This window comes from Acartia tonsa, chromosome 8 (assembly GCF_053477335.1).
Source record: "Acartia tonsa isolate MP-2025a chromosome 8, ASM5347733v1, whole genome shotgun sequence".
Classification (NCBI taxonomy): Eukaryota; Metazoa; Arthropoda; class Copepoda; order Calanoida; family Acartiidae; genus Acartia; species Acartia tonsa.
The window spans coordinates 50,389,846-50,404,675 of NC_137267.1; the positions used below are offsets into that span (position 1 = coordinate 50,389,846).

Consider the following 14,830-nt stretch of genomic DNA (forward strand, 5'->3'; position numbering starts at 1 on the left):
TAAGGTTTGACTGTAGCACGATGGGATATCTAGAGAGGAGGATCCAGGGGGGGGGGAGACTACATTTGGGGGTTTCGGGGGGGGGATGGGGGAAGTTGTCAGAGACTGATTTTAGGGAATAAAAGGGGGGGGGGGGATAAATGCACTTGTGAGAAAACAAAGAGAGGGGAGAAAAATAAAGGGAAGACTTTATTTTAAATAAAAAAGGGTGATTTTATAATAAGAATTAAGGGGGGGAAGAAAAGATAGGAGAAATTTAAGGGTTGACGTCATATTTTACTCCCGTCCCCTTAAAATCCTCCCCCCCCCCCCCCGAATACACGCATTTTTACCCCTAACCTACATGTACATAAATGCGTGAATGTGCGTGTTTGTATGTTATATATGTGTGTGTGTGTGTGTGTGTGTGTGTGTGCGTGATGCAGCTAGCTAGGCACATATGCACAATTATCTCAAATCATCCTACATCAAAATTTTAAACTTTATGCTGAAAAGTTGAAAATTATTAATTATTTGACAATTCCTGCTTTAAATTATAAATTTTATAAAATAACTAGTTTCCTCTTATATGAGAAGGGCAGGGGAGTTTAGAAAAATAGACTAAAACCATCCCTAGTAATTTATAAAGCTTCCCCGAAAAGTACAACAAATTCAGACCAATTATTTCAAAGATCTTAAGCTTAAGACATAAAAAATTCTAGGAAAAATTTTATATTTACTTTTTTTCAGTAAAATAACTGCATATTGTCTTATAATTTTGTACTTTTCAAGGAAGCTATATAAATGCCTTGGGGTTGTTTTAGGTTATATTCTGATCTTCCTCATCCTCTCCTAAAGGCTAGCATTGGACTAGTACATATAAATGACATTAATGGAAAGGCTAATCTTGATTGAAGGAAAAGTTAGAAGAAAAAATGTAATTCAGACCAAACAGACGTCCATTGAATCATTTTAATTGCGTAGCTACTCTTGTGGTAAGTCTGTACGTCCATTCTCAAAAATGAAGTTAGCAAAAGTATGGGATCTTAAGGGATACGACAAGGCACGATAAATGATATACAGCTCCAATTATCATAAACAAAATTACACCATTACAATGAAAAGTTTAGACAAGTTTAGATTGGAACCACCCAATTAAAATTTAACGTGGGTATAATACTTTAGGAACCAGTGTGATATACAGACCTTTTCTTCCTTGGCAATTGAAAGATTTATACTTTAATTTCTTAACTTTCAAAGGCAGAATCCTTGGGATTACAAGTCTTGTAATCCCTCCAGCTGAGAAGCTAACAACCAGAGGCGTGCCCAGAGTTTTACCAGGGGGGTTCGCTAGCTGTATTATGGGGGTGGGGGTGTAGATTCCTATAAAATGGTGTGTATGGGTGTTTCAACATCTCTTGTTATTTCCAGGGGGGTGGGTGGACCCCCCTACACCCCCCATCTGCATGCCTTTGCTAACAACATGAAAAAAATATAAATTGACTGGCCCATAAGAATTATAATTTTTTCAACTCTCCCAATTTGCATTTTGTAGCATTTTTTATGTCTAGTCTTTTTTTCTTTTCTTTCAACTTAATTCTCTAAAAGTCAGAATTTGAAAGCAAGACTGAGGAAAGTGTCATTTGTAACGTCATAAAAATACGTCTAAAAAGGAAAGATGAAATAAGAGATGAATAATATACGTATTTTTATGACGTCACACATGACACTTTCCGATGTCTCTTTTAAAGCTGCAGTCGCAGCGCCTCGTAGTCTTTCTAAACCCTAAGATGGCCTCAGCCGCAGCCACCTTAAGACAGAGCTGCAAAATTTAAATTTAACCAAAGCCGCGGAGTGTTAATTGGAGCTATTTTCAAAATATTATTTAATCCCCCTTACTTCACCTAAGATTTCTCTAAAATAATGCGGTTTATTTTATTAGCGCAGCTACTGTATAGGTATAAAATAGGTAGGTCTATAGTCCGACCATCCGTTACTTAGGGTCATAGTGTAAATTTTAAAAGCCTAAAAATGTAAGTATCTCCTTGAACATTATACTGTATTTAAACAATTTTCGACAAATTTGCTTACAATTTTGTTTCGACTTTTTATACATTTATATTCTGATTATTTAGTTCTGACACTCTAAAAATGTTCGTTTGTTCTACCATTTCAGAGCTTTACTTTTATAGATGTTGTCATCCTTGTTATTTAAAAGTGAGGGTGGCATAATTTTTTTGTATGAATATATTTTTTTAATTTTGTTTTTAATATTTGGTGTAAATTTTGTGTATATGCTTAAATTTTATGTGTAAAATATTTGTGTATGTGTGTGTGTGTGTGAGTGTGTGTATTTGTGCGTATGTGTTTGTGTGTGTCTGTGTATATGAGTCTGTGTGTATGTGTGTGTGTGTATGTGAATGTGTGTGTGTTTGTGTGTATCTGTGTGTGTGAATGTTTGTATGTGTGTATGTGTGTGTGTATGTGAATGTGTGTGTGTGTGTGTATATGTGTGTGTGTATGTGTATATGTGTGTGTGTGTGTGTGTGTGTATACCTGAAAGGTTTAGATTAATGGTTTCAACTTGTTTTACTTTGATTAATGAAAATACATTTTTCTGACACCCCGCCATACTCATGATAACAGGAATATTTAAATTACATTAAAGTAGTAAGTTGGGTGTCTGTGTGTCAAATAAAATCTCATAAACTACTCTTCAGTTTTCAGGAAAGCTTAATTGACATTATTAAGTTTTCCTTAAAAGCAAGGAATTTTTGTCTATGTGATTTTTAAAAGCCAAGCTTTTCTATAATTAGAGTCGGTCCGTCCTTCCGTCCGAGACCGAGATAGATAGCTTTTTTTCGTTAATTTAGGCATGTTAGAATTGTACTATCGATTTCAAGCTTTGCATGGTGATTCCTGTAGTAGTTAGATACGATTTAGAAAGCGTAGCAACTTTATAATCATTACGTATCAGAATCAGAATGTCCGTACGTCCATTTTAAACATTTGGTATATTGATTCCTGGGACAACAAAGTGCAATATTATTAGCGAAGCAACTCTATAACCAAGTCCTAAAAATGTAAGTATGTCCATAAACATTATCCAGTATCAAGCAGCTTTTTATCAAATTTACTTACAATTTTGCTTCGACTCTTATACTTTTATATTCTGATTATTCAGTTCTGACACTATACAAGTATTAATGTCCGTTTGTCCTACCGTTTCAGTGCTTCGCATTTATGGATGTTGTCATCCTTGTCAAATAATAAATAACCCAAACAGTTTTTTTGCGAATATTAAAAAGAAAAATCGTAAATTATAAAACCAGTTTTGAAATTAACATTTATATTATGATTTTTATTTAATATTCGTGGAAAATTGTCTTTAATACAATGCTAAACATGATTTTTCAGTATGGCTCAAAATCCAGCAGATATTAATTACTTTCAAAGCCATATTGTAAAACAATTTCTGAAAATTGGATAGTGAACCTTTTTTTAAAAAACCTTTTTTCTACTTTTAAAAACAATATGCCAATCCCTAAATCCTGGCTATACCTATAGAATAATGTAAATACGAGGGCTTTTAATCATCATGCATTAATAGTAGCGCACCTACAATATAATTTGTAGAATACTGCTGTATGATACAGAATTATTTTACAAACCTCACAAATAATGAATTTTGTGATATCCTTTATAGAAGCAACTCTTTTTTTCTCAATCAAATAGATAGTTATATATAATCTTAAATGTATATTCATAATGTTTTGAATAGCTTTATCCTTGTTCTACTAAATACACCCTGCCCCCCCCCCCCTTAAATACCCCCTCCCCAAATGCAAATATTTGGCTAGTTAAGGTAAAAAAAATGTGCGGCAAAACTCAATTTTACTATCGTAGCATCATTGAACCCTCTCTCCCTTTTATTAGATTTCATATTATTATTTTACCATATATGATAGGCTAAGTAAGGTTTTTAAAACTCCTTGCAGAATTTGAGCTATGTAAGTGTTAAAAAAAGGGGGAGGTAAGTATAGTTCACTTTTAGTTAATAGGATCTTGCCAAAAGTTTTTATACAAAAGAATAAAGGAACTCATTAATGGTGTTTTAATTGATTTTTTCTTATATACACAATACACTGTCATAAATATTAAACTTTGTAGAATTGAACTCTGCGCTCTTTGCATATATTTTTATCCACCAGACGGCAGTGCAAACCCAACCCTTCTTGAAAAGTAGAGGAAGGGTTAGATGTTTTAAACAAACATTTTGAAATGACAGCTGATTTTTTTTGATAAGTTAGAATTCAAATAATATACGTTACAATTAAAATTTTGTCTAGATTTTAGTCAGCTTTTTGTTGCTTCGCTACTTATGGACATATTTACCTTTTTAAAGTAAAGCTTTTATATAATCAATGGTCGATCTTTTTGTCCGTAACGGTTAGCTTTTTCCCTTTATATTAGAATTGACCTATCGATTTCAAATTTTGCATGATTATTCCTATAACAATTAGGTACGATCTAGAAAGCATAGAAACTCTGTAAATTTAACCAAAAATCCATTTAAAAAATACTGTTTTAACTTTTTGAAAACTAAATTTGTTATGATATAATTATCATATTCATCTGATTTTTGTAATAATGATTCCTAGGACAACTTGTTACAATACAAGCATCTCTATAATAAAACAAAAAGAATGAAAGTATGTCCTTTTACAGTATCATGTATTTAAACAATTTTGCAACAAATTTAAGTTTAATTTTGTTTAATTAATTAATGTTCTGCTTATTACGTACTGACACTCTACAAGAGTTATCATTCGTTTGTCCTTCCTTCTTATTTTAGAGCTTCGCTTTTATGGATGTTTTCATCCTTGTTTTTTAATTACATAACCCATATGGGCTTTATAAATTGTAGCAGAGGTTAGGAAAAATATGCGCAGGTTAATTAATTAATTATTCATTTAAAAACCAAGGAGGACATCATCAAAGAGCAGCGAAGCACAAAAATTCATAAATGGACTTACGGACAAAGTGAGTTATAAAGAAGATGTTCACTGGTCATAAAAAAAGAGAAAGAATTTGTGATTAAAAAATTTAATATCAAGAAACGGTCTTTTGTAACCAAGGAAGTTTTTATACAGGATGCTTTTTGGTACGGATATAATAACAGTTTTGTTAGGCAGGGCCTTCGGTTTTCGGGGTTTATAAAACTTGTTTTAATCCTAGAATTTTTCATTTTATTATCCGCGGAAATCTATCTAAAATACGATGCGAAAAATAACTATTACATGTATGACAGTCTATACTTGGAGAAAAATGTTTCCAATGCGGTTCAAGCATAAAAGGTGTATTCCATCATTTCTGATTTCTTAAATATTGTAAGTGAATTCAGTTTTATTGCCGCTAAAAAGTTATTATTACACAAGAAATTTGTATTTACAATTTAATTTACTTATTTTTAGTTTACCAAAAATACCTTAGAATTTTATTTTGCTCAACTGAATATCTAAAAATACATGAGATTTGAAAAACCTTACACATGTTATTTTTCTGCTTATTAAGTAGTATAATCAATATGTTTTATACAAAATAACCAAGTAATAATTATATCTATAATACAAAGTAGCTTGATGTCTGTTCGTCCATCTGTCTGTCTGTCCGTCCCTTAAGATATTGGATTCTACTCTTCAGGGAATATACCTGCTGGTCCTGTGGTGGACTATTTTCTTGGGGGGTGGGACACCTCCAACCAGCCCCCCCCCCCAAAAAAAAAAAAAATCTCCCTTAATTAAAAAAAATTATTTGAAATTAGTGGTGACAGTACCCTCTGTACTTAATTTTGTTTAAATTACCTCTTTGGGCACAGCCCCTAGAAGCTGGGGGCGAAGCCGCTAGTAATTATATAAACTAAAGTAACAGGATGTTTGTCTGTATGTATGTATTACAAGATTAAAACCAGTTTTCAATTCATGATTCTGATTGGTTGATAAATCCGCAAATCTATCTATAGCTGTCAATCAAATGTAAAATACTTGATTGTGATTGGTGGATTATTTGTTGTTTGTTGACACCTGTCAATCAAAATTTTGGTACTTGATTTTCATTGGATAAATAATTTTTATGATTTGAATATTAATAGTTATTTATCGCATCGTATTATAGACAGCTTTCCGTGAACAATAAAATAAAAACAGTATAAGATTAAAACCAGTTTTGATAATCCTATGATTTTTATTTTGTTTTTCGTTTAAACTTGTCTGTACAATACAATGCTATACACGATATTTTAGCATAGCTGAAAACCGGTTCTAATACATCTGATATCAATTAGTTTCGAAATTGGAATAGTTATTTCTCGCATCGTATTATAAACGGCTTTCCGTGGATATAGAATGTACAATTATAAGATTAAAACTAGTTTTTTTAGCCCCGAGGTGCCAAAGGCCTCTAGTGACAATTTAAATGATTTTTTTATATATCAAATATATCTATGTTATGTTGAACTCTCTACGTAAATCGAGAATAGTAAAAAAAATTTATTTTTGTGAATTTCCCTTGGTAGGGCGGTGGTATCCTCCCCAAAAATAGTTGTAAACCTTCCCGGAGCATAAGAGAAGCTACCCTTTGAAGGAGAACCCGATTGGTTCTGCGGTTAGCGAGATCCTTCGGTACACACAGACAAACACATATCCTGTTACTTTATTATAAGGATTTTAAATGTTGAAATACAGGAACCCTCCCCCGATAATGATTGGTTATTACTCCAACAATATTTTGGCAAAACCAGCATATAAAAATATTTTATGGATTCACATGGTTTAACATTTATTCCGTCACTTTCCTGAAAATTTACTCTTCCCAAACAGGACAAAAAAATAAGCAAGAGCTTTATAAGAATTAACTGTAAATCTACTGTTGTAATCTTTTAAAAAATTATTGAAACAGGATAGCAAGAAAAGATTTAGAATATACGGTGACAGGGAAAATTTGTCGTTAACTTAGCTTGCTAATATGAACCTTATTTATTGGTCAGTTCGTTCACCCAGTAGAAGAGGAGGGGATGGGTAAAGGGGGTGGATGGAGTATATCGTTATCAATATCCATCCGAGTAATAATACATCGATCTGCACTTGATCATATGATTTTTGGGATATAATTTTACAAAATATCTTGACCTACCAATATACAACTGGGGATGGAAAATACAATTTAACTTTTTTACATTTGTCTGACTTTTTATTGCTTACAAATATGTTGTTATGGATTGATTATTCTAATCATACAATCCAGGCAGGGGAGGGGACAATGGGCTGTTGAATACACTAGTCCCCAAAAATTTATCATAACGTTTTAAATTCGTTGGCTTAACAATATTGGGGACTTTTAACAAATTTTGATTTGTTGGTTCATTGAGTTGAGTGTCTAAACGTTTTAACCACTGATTACTATTTACAGAAGGGATACTTTTGTGTATCATTATTGGGGATGTACATCGATTTATCGGCCATTGTCTTATCACTTTAGGTCCCTGCACACAACCCCTTGTTAATCTTTGAGGTTGTTATTATATCAACATATGAGATCTTAAGCTTCCACCAACAGATAGACAGAAAACAGTGTTCTTTTTGTCTTACAAGTGGCTGTACTAGCATCTAGGAGCTATGTATTCGAAGGAGTAAGGAAAACCAAACGTAGATATAAGAATTAAATAGCCTAAAACCATTCAAGGAGCTATATAATCTATCTATCTATAATGCTTAATTAGATATCTATTAATCTATGTAAATCTATCTCAATAAAATACTAATCATATATAACTATCTATCTATCTTTTATTTAATTATCTGTCTATCAATCTATTTTGCAGGAAGGGAGGGGACAATGGGCTGTTTATTACACAAGTCCTCAAAGTTTTATAATACCGTTTTCTTATTCGTTGGCTCAATAACTTTGGGGACTTTTAATGCATTTTGTTTAGTTGGTTCATTCAATTGAGTATCCGAACGTTCCAACTACTAATTGTTTTATACAGACTGGGTAATTTTGTGTATCATTGGGAATGTACATCAATTTATCGGCCATTGTCTTATCCCTTTAGATCCCTGATTCTACCTAATTAATTATCTCTATTGGTTATAAATCCATCTCAATAAAATTGTAATTATATGACTTTTCTTCCTTTTATATCTTTATAATCTACACTAGCGGCTTCGCCCCTAGCCTCTAGGGGCTTTGCCCCAAGAGGTTTGATCAAACCAATTTTTCGTAATTTAGATTTTAAAAAATAAATCTAAAAAAAATTTTTTGGGGGGGGTATTTTTAATTTTTTGGGGGGTTGGGGTTTCCCACTTCCCAAGAAAATAGTTATAAACCTTCCCGGGACCTATGAGAAGCTACCCTGTAAAGGAGAACCCGATCGGTTCAGTGGTTAGCGAGTTCCTTCGCTACAAACAAACAGACAAACAGACAGACATCGTTCTACTTTGTATTATAGATATAACATTTCACAATAGAATAAATTTTCCAGTATGCCTTCGAAACCGAGTAATACCCGCTGGATTAGATCCTGATCTTAGCCATAACGAAAAATCATGTATAGTAGCGTATTAAAAAAACAATTTTTCACTAATATAAAATTGGTATTTTAATATCCGAGAAAACCTGTCTATAAACGATGTAATAAATAACTATACCCATTTTTATTAGTAAGGCAAATCTATAATTCTAAATGTCTGTCTGTCTTAAATGTTTTGGAGAATATGTGTTTTCCATGATAAACATCTGATTAATTTTTGTGAAGATTCTCTGACAAATAAGCCTTTAGCCTATAATTATTAGTCAATTAAATAATTTTGATAATGACGTGTCGACATTATGTCAAATATGAACACCTTTATTTCTTGTAGTCGATATAACCCATTAAAATTATCTATCGTTTTGTTGGCTCCGAGGGACTGAAGGCTCGTGCTAACGAAGTTGGTATTAATTTTATGAATTTTATCTTAATATCCGTGAAAAAAATCAATTCTAATACAGCGGATGTTAATCTGTTTCCAAGCCATTCTAGAAAAATCTTTTTAAATATACCAAAAAACACCACTGTATTTGAAATTAAATGTAAATATTTTTACTTTGCTTCAAGAAACATCTTTCTTAAGAAAAAAACCCTGACAAATTCACAAAAGGCATTTTGATGACGTGTAGCAATAGCAAGAACAAACAACTAAATATTCTTATAAAGTGTATTAATTCAAGACAAGATTAACATACAATAATAATATTAATATTAAGACAACTGTTCACTTTTATGTTCGTGTCGTGTTGCAGAGCAATGTCTTGCTCCGAAACGGTTGACACAAGAACTAAAAGCTAAACTATAAAATACATGCATTGCTCTTAAATCAGGAAGAAAGGGACTATACATCACATTTCTCCCTGGCTTTAACATGAACCTGGATTTCAAACTGTAATATTTCAGATTAAATATAACAATAGGTTTTTACATGTTAATTATCATAGATATATTATAAGTAGCGTTGAACGCTTATTAAATAGATAATAGTTGATCTGGTATGACACCTGCCATATTTTTTTTGTTTTTTATATATATTTTTATTCCAGATCTTTAAACACTTCGTATACATTTTTTTATTTATTTTGGTTCTTTAAAACTCTTTTTTTTTTTGTTTTTTTTATATTCCTTTTTTCTTTATGTGTTTTTTTTTCTTTTTAATATTTTTTTTTAAGAAAAAAACATTGATTAATCATATAATCATTGAAAAATGCATTGATTAACACCTAATGCATTAATTACATAGTTATCATAAATACATGATATAAAATTAACATTGGTTAACATATAACCATCAGATTTAAGCATGGTATTATAGAGCATTAATATGAAACACTAATTTTAAACTTTTTTTGAGACTACTACTGCCTCAACAAATATTAAATACATAAAATAAAATAAAATATGAATTAATACACATAACTATAATTATTACTTTCTTTTTCCAGATGTTCTGCTCTTCTTGCCAGATTCTTCAATATCCATGGGCATGATAACTTCATCATCATTCACTCCAAGTTTTGCGGTCTCATCACACAAGCCGTCTTGAGACATCCTTGCCTCAGTATCACCAAGCATATGAAAACATCTTTCAAATCCACTAGTAACCGCAACCGAAATCGAGGTTGCAACGTTATCAACCTCCTCCTGATTATCCAAAATCTTTTGATGCTTACGACTAACCTCCTCTCCAAATTTATCAAGCATCATCAATATTCCAGGCGTGTGTTCCATCCTCATTTCCTCCCTCACTTGTTCATCAACACGCCATTGCTGATTTGACAATTCAAGGTCCAGACAAACAGGAATGTTCGGATTTAAGGGCTGATCCATCTGAACACAAACAGGATCCCCAAACCGAGTAACCAATTTGAAATCACCTTCGAACCACTCATTTACTTTGTGTTCAGGATTAAACTTCCACTCAATATTGGTTGTCAACAAACTTGTATAAACTTTTCCATCCAACTCCAATCTAATTTCCTTTACTACATTCTCTAAAGTGGTATCTGGATCACATAACAATATCTGCTTGGCTAGAGTCGGACGGAGACGCTTGCAGCGCATCTGCATTTCCCAGGTCAAAACTCTTGCGTCTACTTTATCATTCAACAGACTACCTGCATATGTGGCACTCACCAGGTTATCAATTATTTCTCTTTGACCATCCAATCTAACATAACGTATCTCAGCTGGCATCTCTCCACTGGTGATTAAACTCACCGAATTCACATTTACAATGCGTGGAATGTAGACTGATAAGTTCATGTATTCATTCACCTGAATAGAGTCAATAAACACCTTAGCACTCAAATCCTGTTCAGACTTTCCATCAAGCCAATCTTTCTGTAACTCGAACAAAGTTGTGGATGGCATTTGCTTCAGAATAAAGCTTACTTTATTCACGACATCTTTCCAATGTGCCAGGAGCCGGATAGCTGACACAACCTGCGTCTTCAACCTCAGATCAACGCTATTACCCACCGTTCTCAACACCGTCTGAAGACTCATTTTACCATCTGCAGGTATGACGTCAATTTTTGAAAGTTGATGCCAATCCTCAAGTTCCCCCATATGTTTGATTATGGGTAACAATTCGCCCAACGTTTGACAGCTTTTTCTCTCATCTCCATCCAGGTATTCAATCTTAGCAAGCAACACCAAACTTGGTAAAATTTCGCAAACAAGCTTAGAGAGAAATATGGTTGCACTCAACTTATTCAAACTAGTTGTCTCGTTCCATGACAACTTTCTGTTTATAGCTTTAGAATGCTCACCAGCCGCCATCAGGTTGAGGTGTCTTGAATTCTGGCTGGTAAAGATAGGGATCCTGTCCACAGGCCAGTCTATGGAGTTGATGCATCTCCCCATCTCTAACTGCACCGATAACATGTTTACTAAATTCAACTTAAACCTTGGTTCATTATCAATAAGACGAGCTAAATCTGCCAGTGGCATGTCCTCACTGCTCAAAAATATGTTCCTCGTCGCCCTGCCCACACTCAACGTGGGCAGCTCAACGCGCGACATTACCAACACCAGCCGGGATGCAGAGTTGCTGACCAATGCAGATACCGGTAGACCAGGTTTGACTTGATTTCCTTCATTGACAGATTGTTTGTGGCGGCCATCTTCTTCATTGCTCAATAACTTTTGATTCATTGTTGCCGCCGTAACCAACCTGCAAAAATACAATATAATTAAATTTCAGCATAAGAATTTAAGATCTAGCATTAAATTCTTCCTCAGTAAATCTTTTTTTATGACACCATGAACAACAACAATACAACAATGCCAACATAGGAATTATACCTAACAACAACATTAACACAATCAAAACAAACTTGGCAAACAATGGTAATATATCTTTGAACAAATGTTCTAAACCAAACCAAGGACCTGTAACCTGTTCGAAAAATGACAACTTATGATCAACAAAATCCAACTTAGAAGCTTGTCCATTAAAATCCTCAAAATCCTCTAATCCCTGATATTTAATAGTCTTATTAAAATCAGCAATAAACACCTTTTCATCGTTCAGAAAAATCTTTTGTCCCACATGTTCTGATTTTTCATTGGCAATGTGCAGAAGTTCGAGTCCCTGCCCCTGATTCCCAAGGAACAAATTAGCTGTCAACTTCAAAAATACCGGACTTTGCGAACAATTTAACAATTTTATATCCTCTACTGCAACAATCATTCTACTATATTCTTGTATTCCAACTGTCTCACCTTTATAATCCACCATCAAATGTCCTACTTCACATCCATAATCCACACCTAACTTTACTGGAATTTCAACCGCTGTACACTTTTCATACTTAGCAATTTCTCCCAGGTATATAATTCTGAACCCATGATGCATCTGTACATTTGATCTAACTTCTGTTTGAGCACATCTAGAAATACTAAAAAGTTCCATCATCCTCTCATTCCTTTCTCTGCTAGCCAAAAACATAGCATTCAAATCAAATCTAGCTTCCTGTTTTAACAAATCCCCAAAATAACTTCTAACAGCCGCCTTCGGTTCCTCTAAAAACTTGATACCCTCCAATTCTGTTACAAAAATGTTGAAATCCAGATGCTGCAAAGTAAGTTTCTCTGTTCCCATAATTTTAACTAAAATATTCCTTTCCAAGTTAGAAACAAAAAGTTGTTCATTCCACGTAGTTAAATTGAATGTATCTTGAAAAACTACCTTAAAATTACTGCTAACCCCAATAATTCCACAGATCTGACCGGTTCCATCCTATCATGCAAACAGGCAGCTGATCTAAGTTCAACATTACTTATTTGAGAACAATCATAAGCTGCTAACCGTGGATCCTGTGACGTATACATACCACCAACAACAATCAAACAATAAACCTGCATCACAACAACAAATAACAAAATATCCAAGTACCTGACTCCTCTATCATCCTTGGATTTCTTCACAGGTACTGGTCCAGCACGTCCACTCTTTGAACTACAAGCGTCAGGCGACCTCTTGCGCATACCACGATCTCCATCTCGTCTATTCCGGTCATGTCTATCACCACCGCCGCTTCCTCTCTTGTCATCACGCTCCCTACGGTTTTCGTGGTAATCTCTTCTCCTGCAAATATTATACAAATTATTACAAATATTATTTTTTAATCAATTTTGCGAGGTTCCTAGTTACTACATCTGCTACTGAATAACGTTCTAATCTGTCTTTTTCTCTGTTTTGTCTATCCTCTTCCAATTTTTGTAATTGTACTTCATTTGTAGAACCTTTAGGACGACCTTTAACAGGAATAGTCTCAGACATTTTTTGCAATTTTGCATTATCTAACGATCTATCTAATTCATCCTCCTCAACATCTCTACCTCGTTTAACACTTCCCCTTCGTTGTTCCAAGTTTACAATTTTACTTTGCAGTTTTGGAAAAGTGTCCTCTAAAATACTCATCCGAGACTCTAACTCTCTAGCAGATTCCATGTTAACATCCTCTACACCCAAACTGTTGTCTACTAAACTATTATCAGAGGCATAATCTCCATGAAAAACACTATCCTTACTAATAGTAGAATATGTAGAGTCTAACTTAGTTTTGTCAGTCATATCATTCGAATCTACACTATCAGAAATATGAGTGCTTTCCAAAGTATCACTAAGATCCTCAACTAAATCATCTAAATTTTCATTATCCTGAGATACATTTGACCTTTGCTGTGACAACCCAACACCCAAAAAAGATTTCTCCAAAAAATCTGGTGTTACCTGTCCATCCTTCCGCCTTCCAACCACCTCTGGACTAGCGCCACAACTATTCTCCTCTTCAGAAATGCCTGAACAAGTTAAATTTCTTAAAGTATTGGGAAAGTCATAGTTTACTTTCAAGGTATTATCCACAGAGAAAAACTCATCTGTAATCACTAAGTCAATCTTTTCATCTGGAGTCAAGTCTAAAGTACTCTCAATAACATATATTTTATCTCTTGGTACAATTCTTACCCCTTTGTCTTTCAATCTACACTTTTCTAGGGGTTGAACCTCGAATAAACTATCAGAAATTACTTTTGTCACTAGACACGGACCCACCCATAGCGAGCAGAGTTTACGAGCTACACCAATCGTTGTGACGTCATAAAAAATATAACAATAGGAATTTATAGCTATCGGCCGACCTATCCTTTCTGTATTTTCTACCTGTAAATACTTCTCAGTTCTTTCTTGTCCAGTTCTCCAATTTTTGTCAAGGCACTCCAATAACTCTGAAAAATTCATATGTTTAATTTTCGAGCGGGTTAACGGATCAAATGAGTCAAGTGGAAGCTTAGGGTTTCTTAGAAACATCTTAAAATACGGGGAACATCCTAACCTCCGATTGAAAGAAGTGTTCATACAAAATTGTGTAGCTTTAAGTTTATAAGCCCAATCTCCATCTTGAAAACGTAAATCAGTCTTAAGAAACGAATACACCGATTGGTTGTATCTTTCACTGTAATTCGAATTTGCTGATCTTGGAGGGATAAAAATTTGTTCAATTCCCAACCTTAAACAAACTTCCCTAAAAACTTTTGATTTGAAACTTTGTGCATTGTCAGTCCTGATTCTCTCGCATAGTCCCCAAACAGAAAATAAATTAAACTTCAAACATTCAATAATTGTTTCAGCTTTAACATCCTCAATAGCAAACAACCACACATATCTAGTACAACTGTCAACTACTATTAAAATGTGCTTACAAATGACTCCATTATATTCACACTCATTCAAAGGACCTAAAGCATCTATGGCCA

The 14,830-nt window shown here is 33.7% G+C and overlaps 1 protein-coding gene across 1 annotated transcript; it reads right to left on the reverse strand.

Annotated features, from left to right (window-relative positions):
* Positions 1 to 9,994: 9,994 nt before the first annotated feature.
* On the reverse strand, positions 9,995 to 14,713 carry LOC145326669 (uncharacterized). Its single transcript, XM_080170035.1, has 3 exons — positions 13,809 to 14,713; positions 12,969 to 13,160; positions 9,995 to 11,744 (listed from the first exon to the last, which is right to left on the reverse strand). The coding sequence occupies exons 1-3, from the start codon at positions 13,814 to 13,816 to the stop codon at positions 9,995 to 9,997; spliced, it is 1,950 nt and encodes a 649-aa protein (XP_080026161.1). The 5' UTR covers positions 13,817 to 14,713.
* Positions 14,714 to 14,830: the final 117 nt, after the last annotated feature.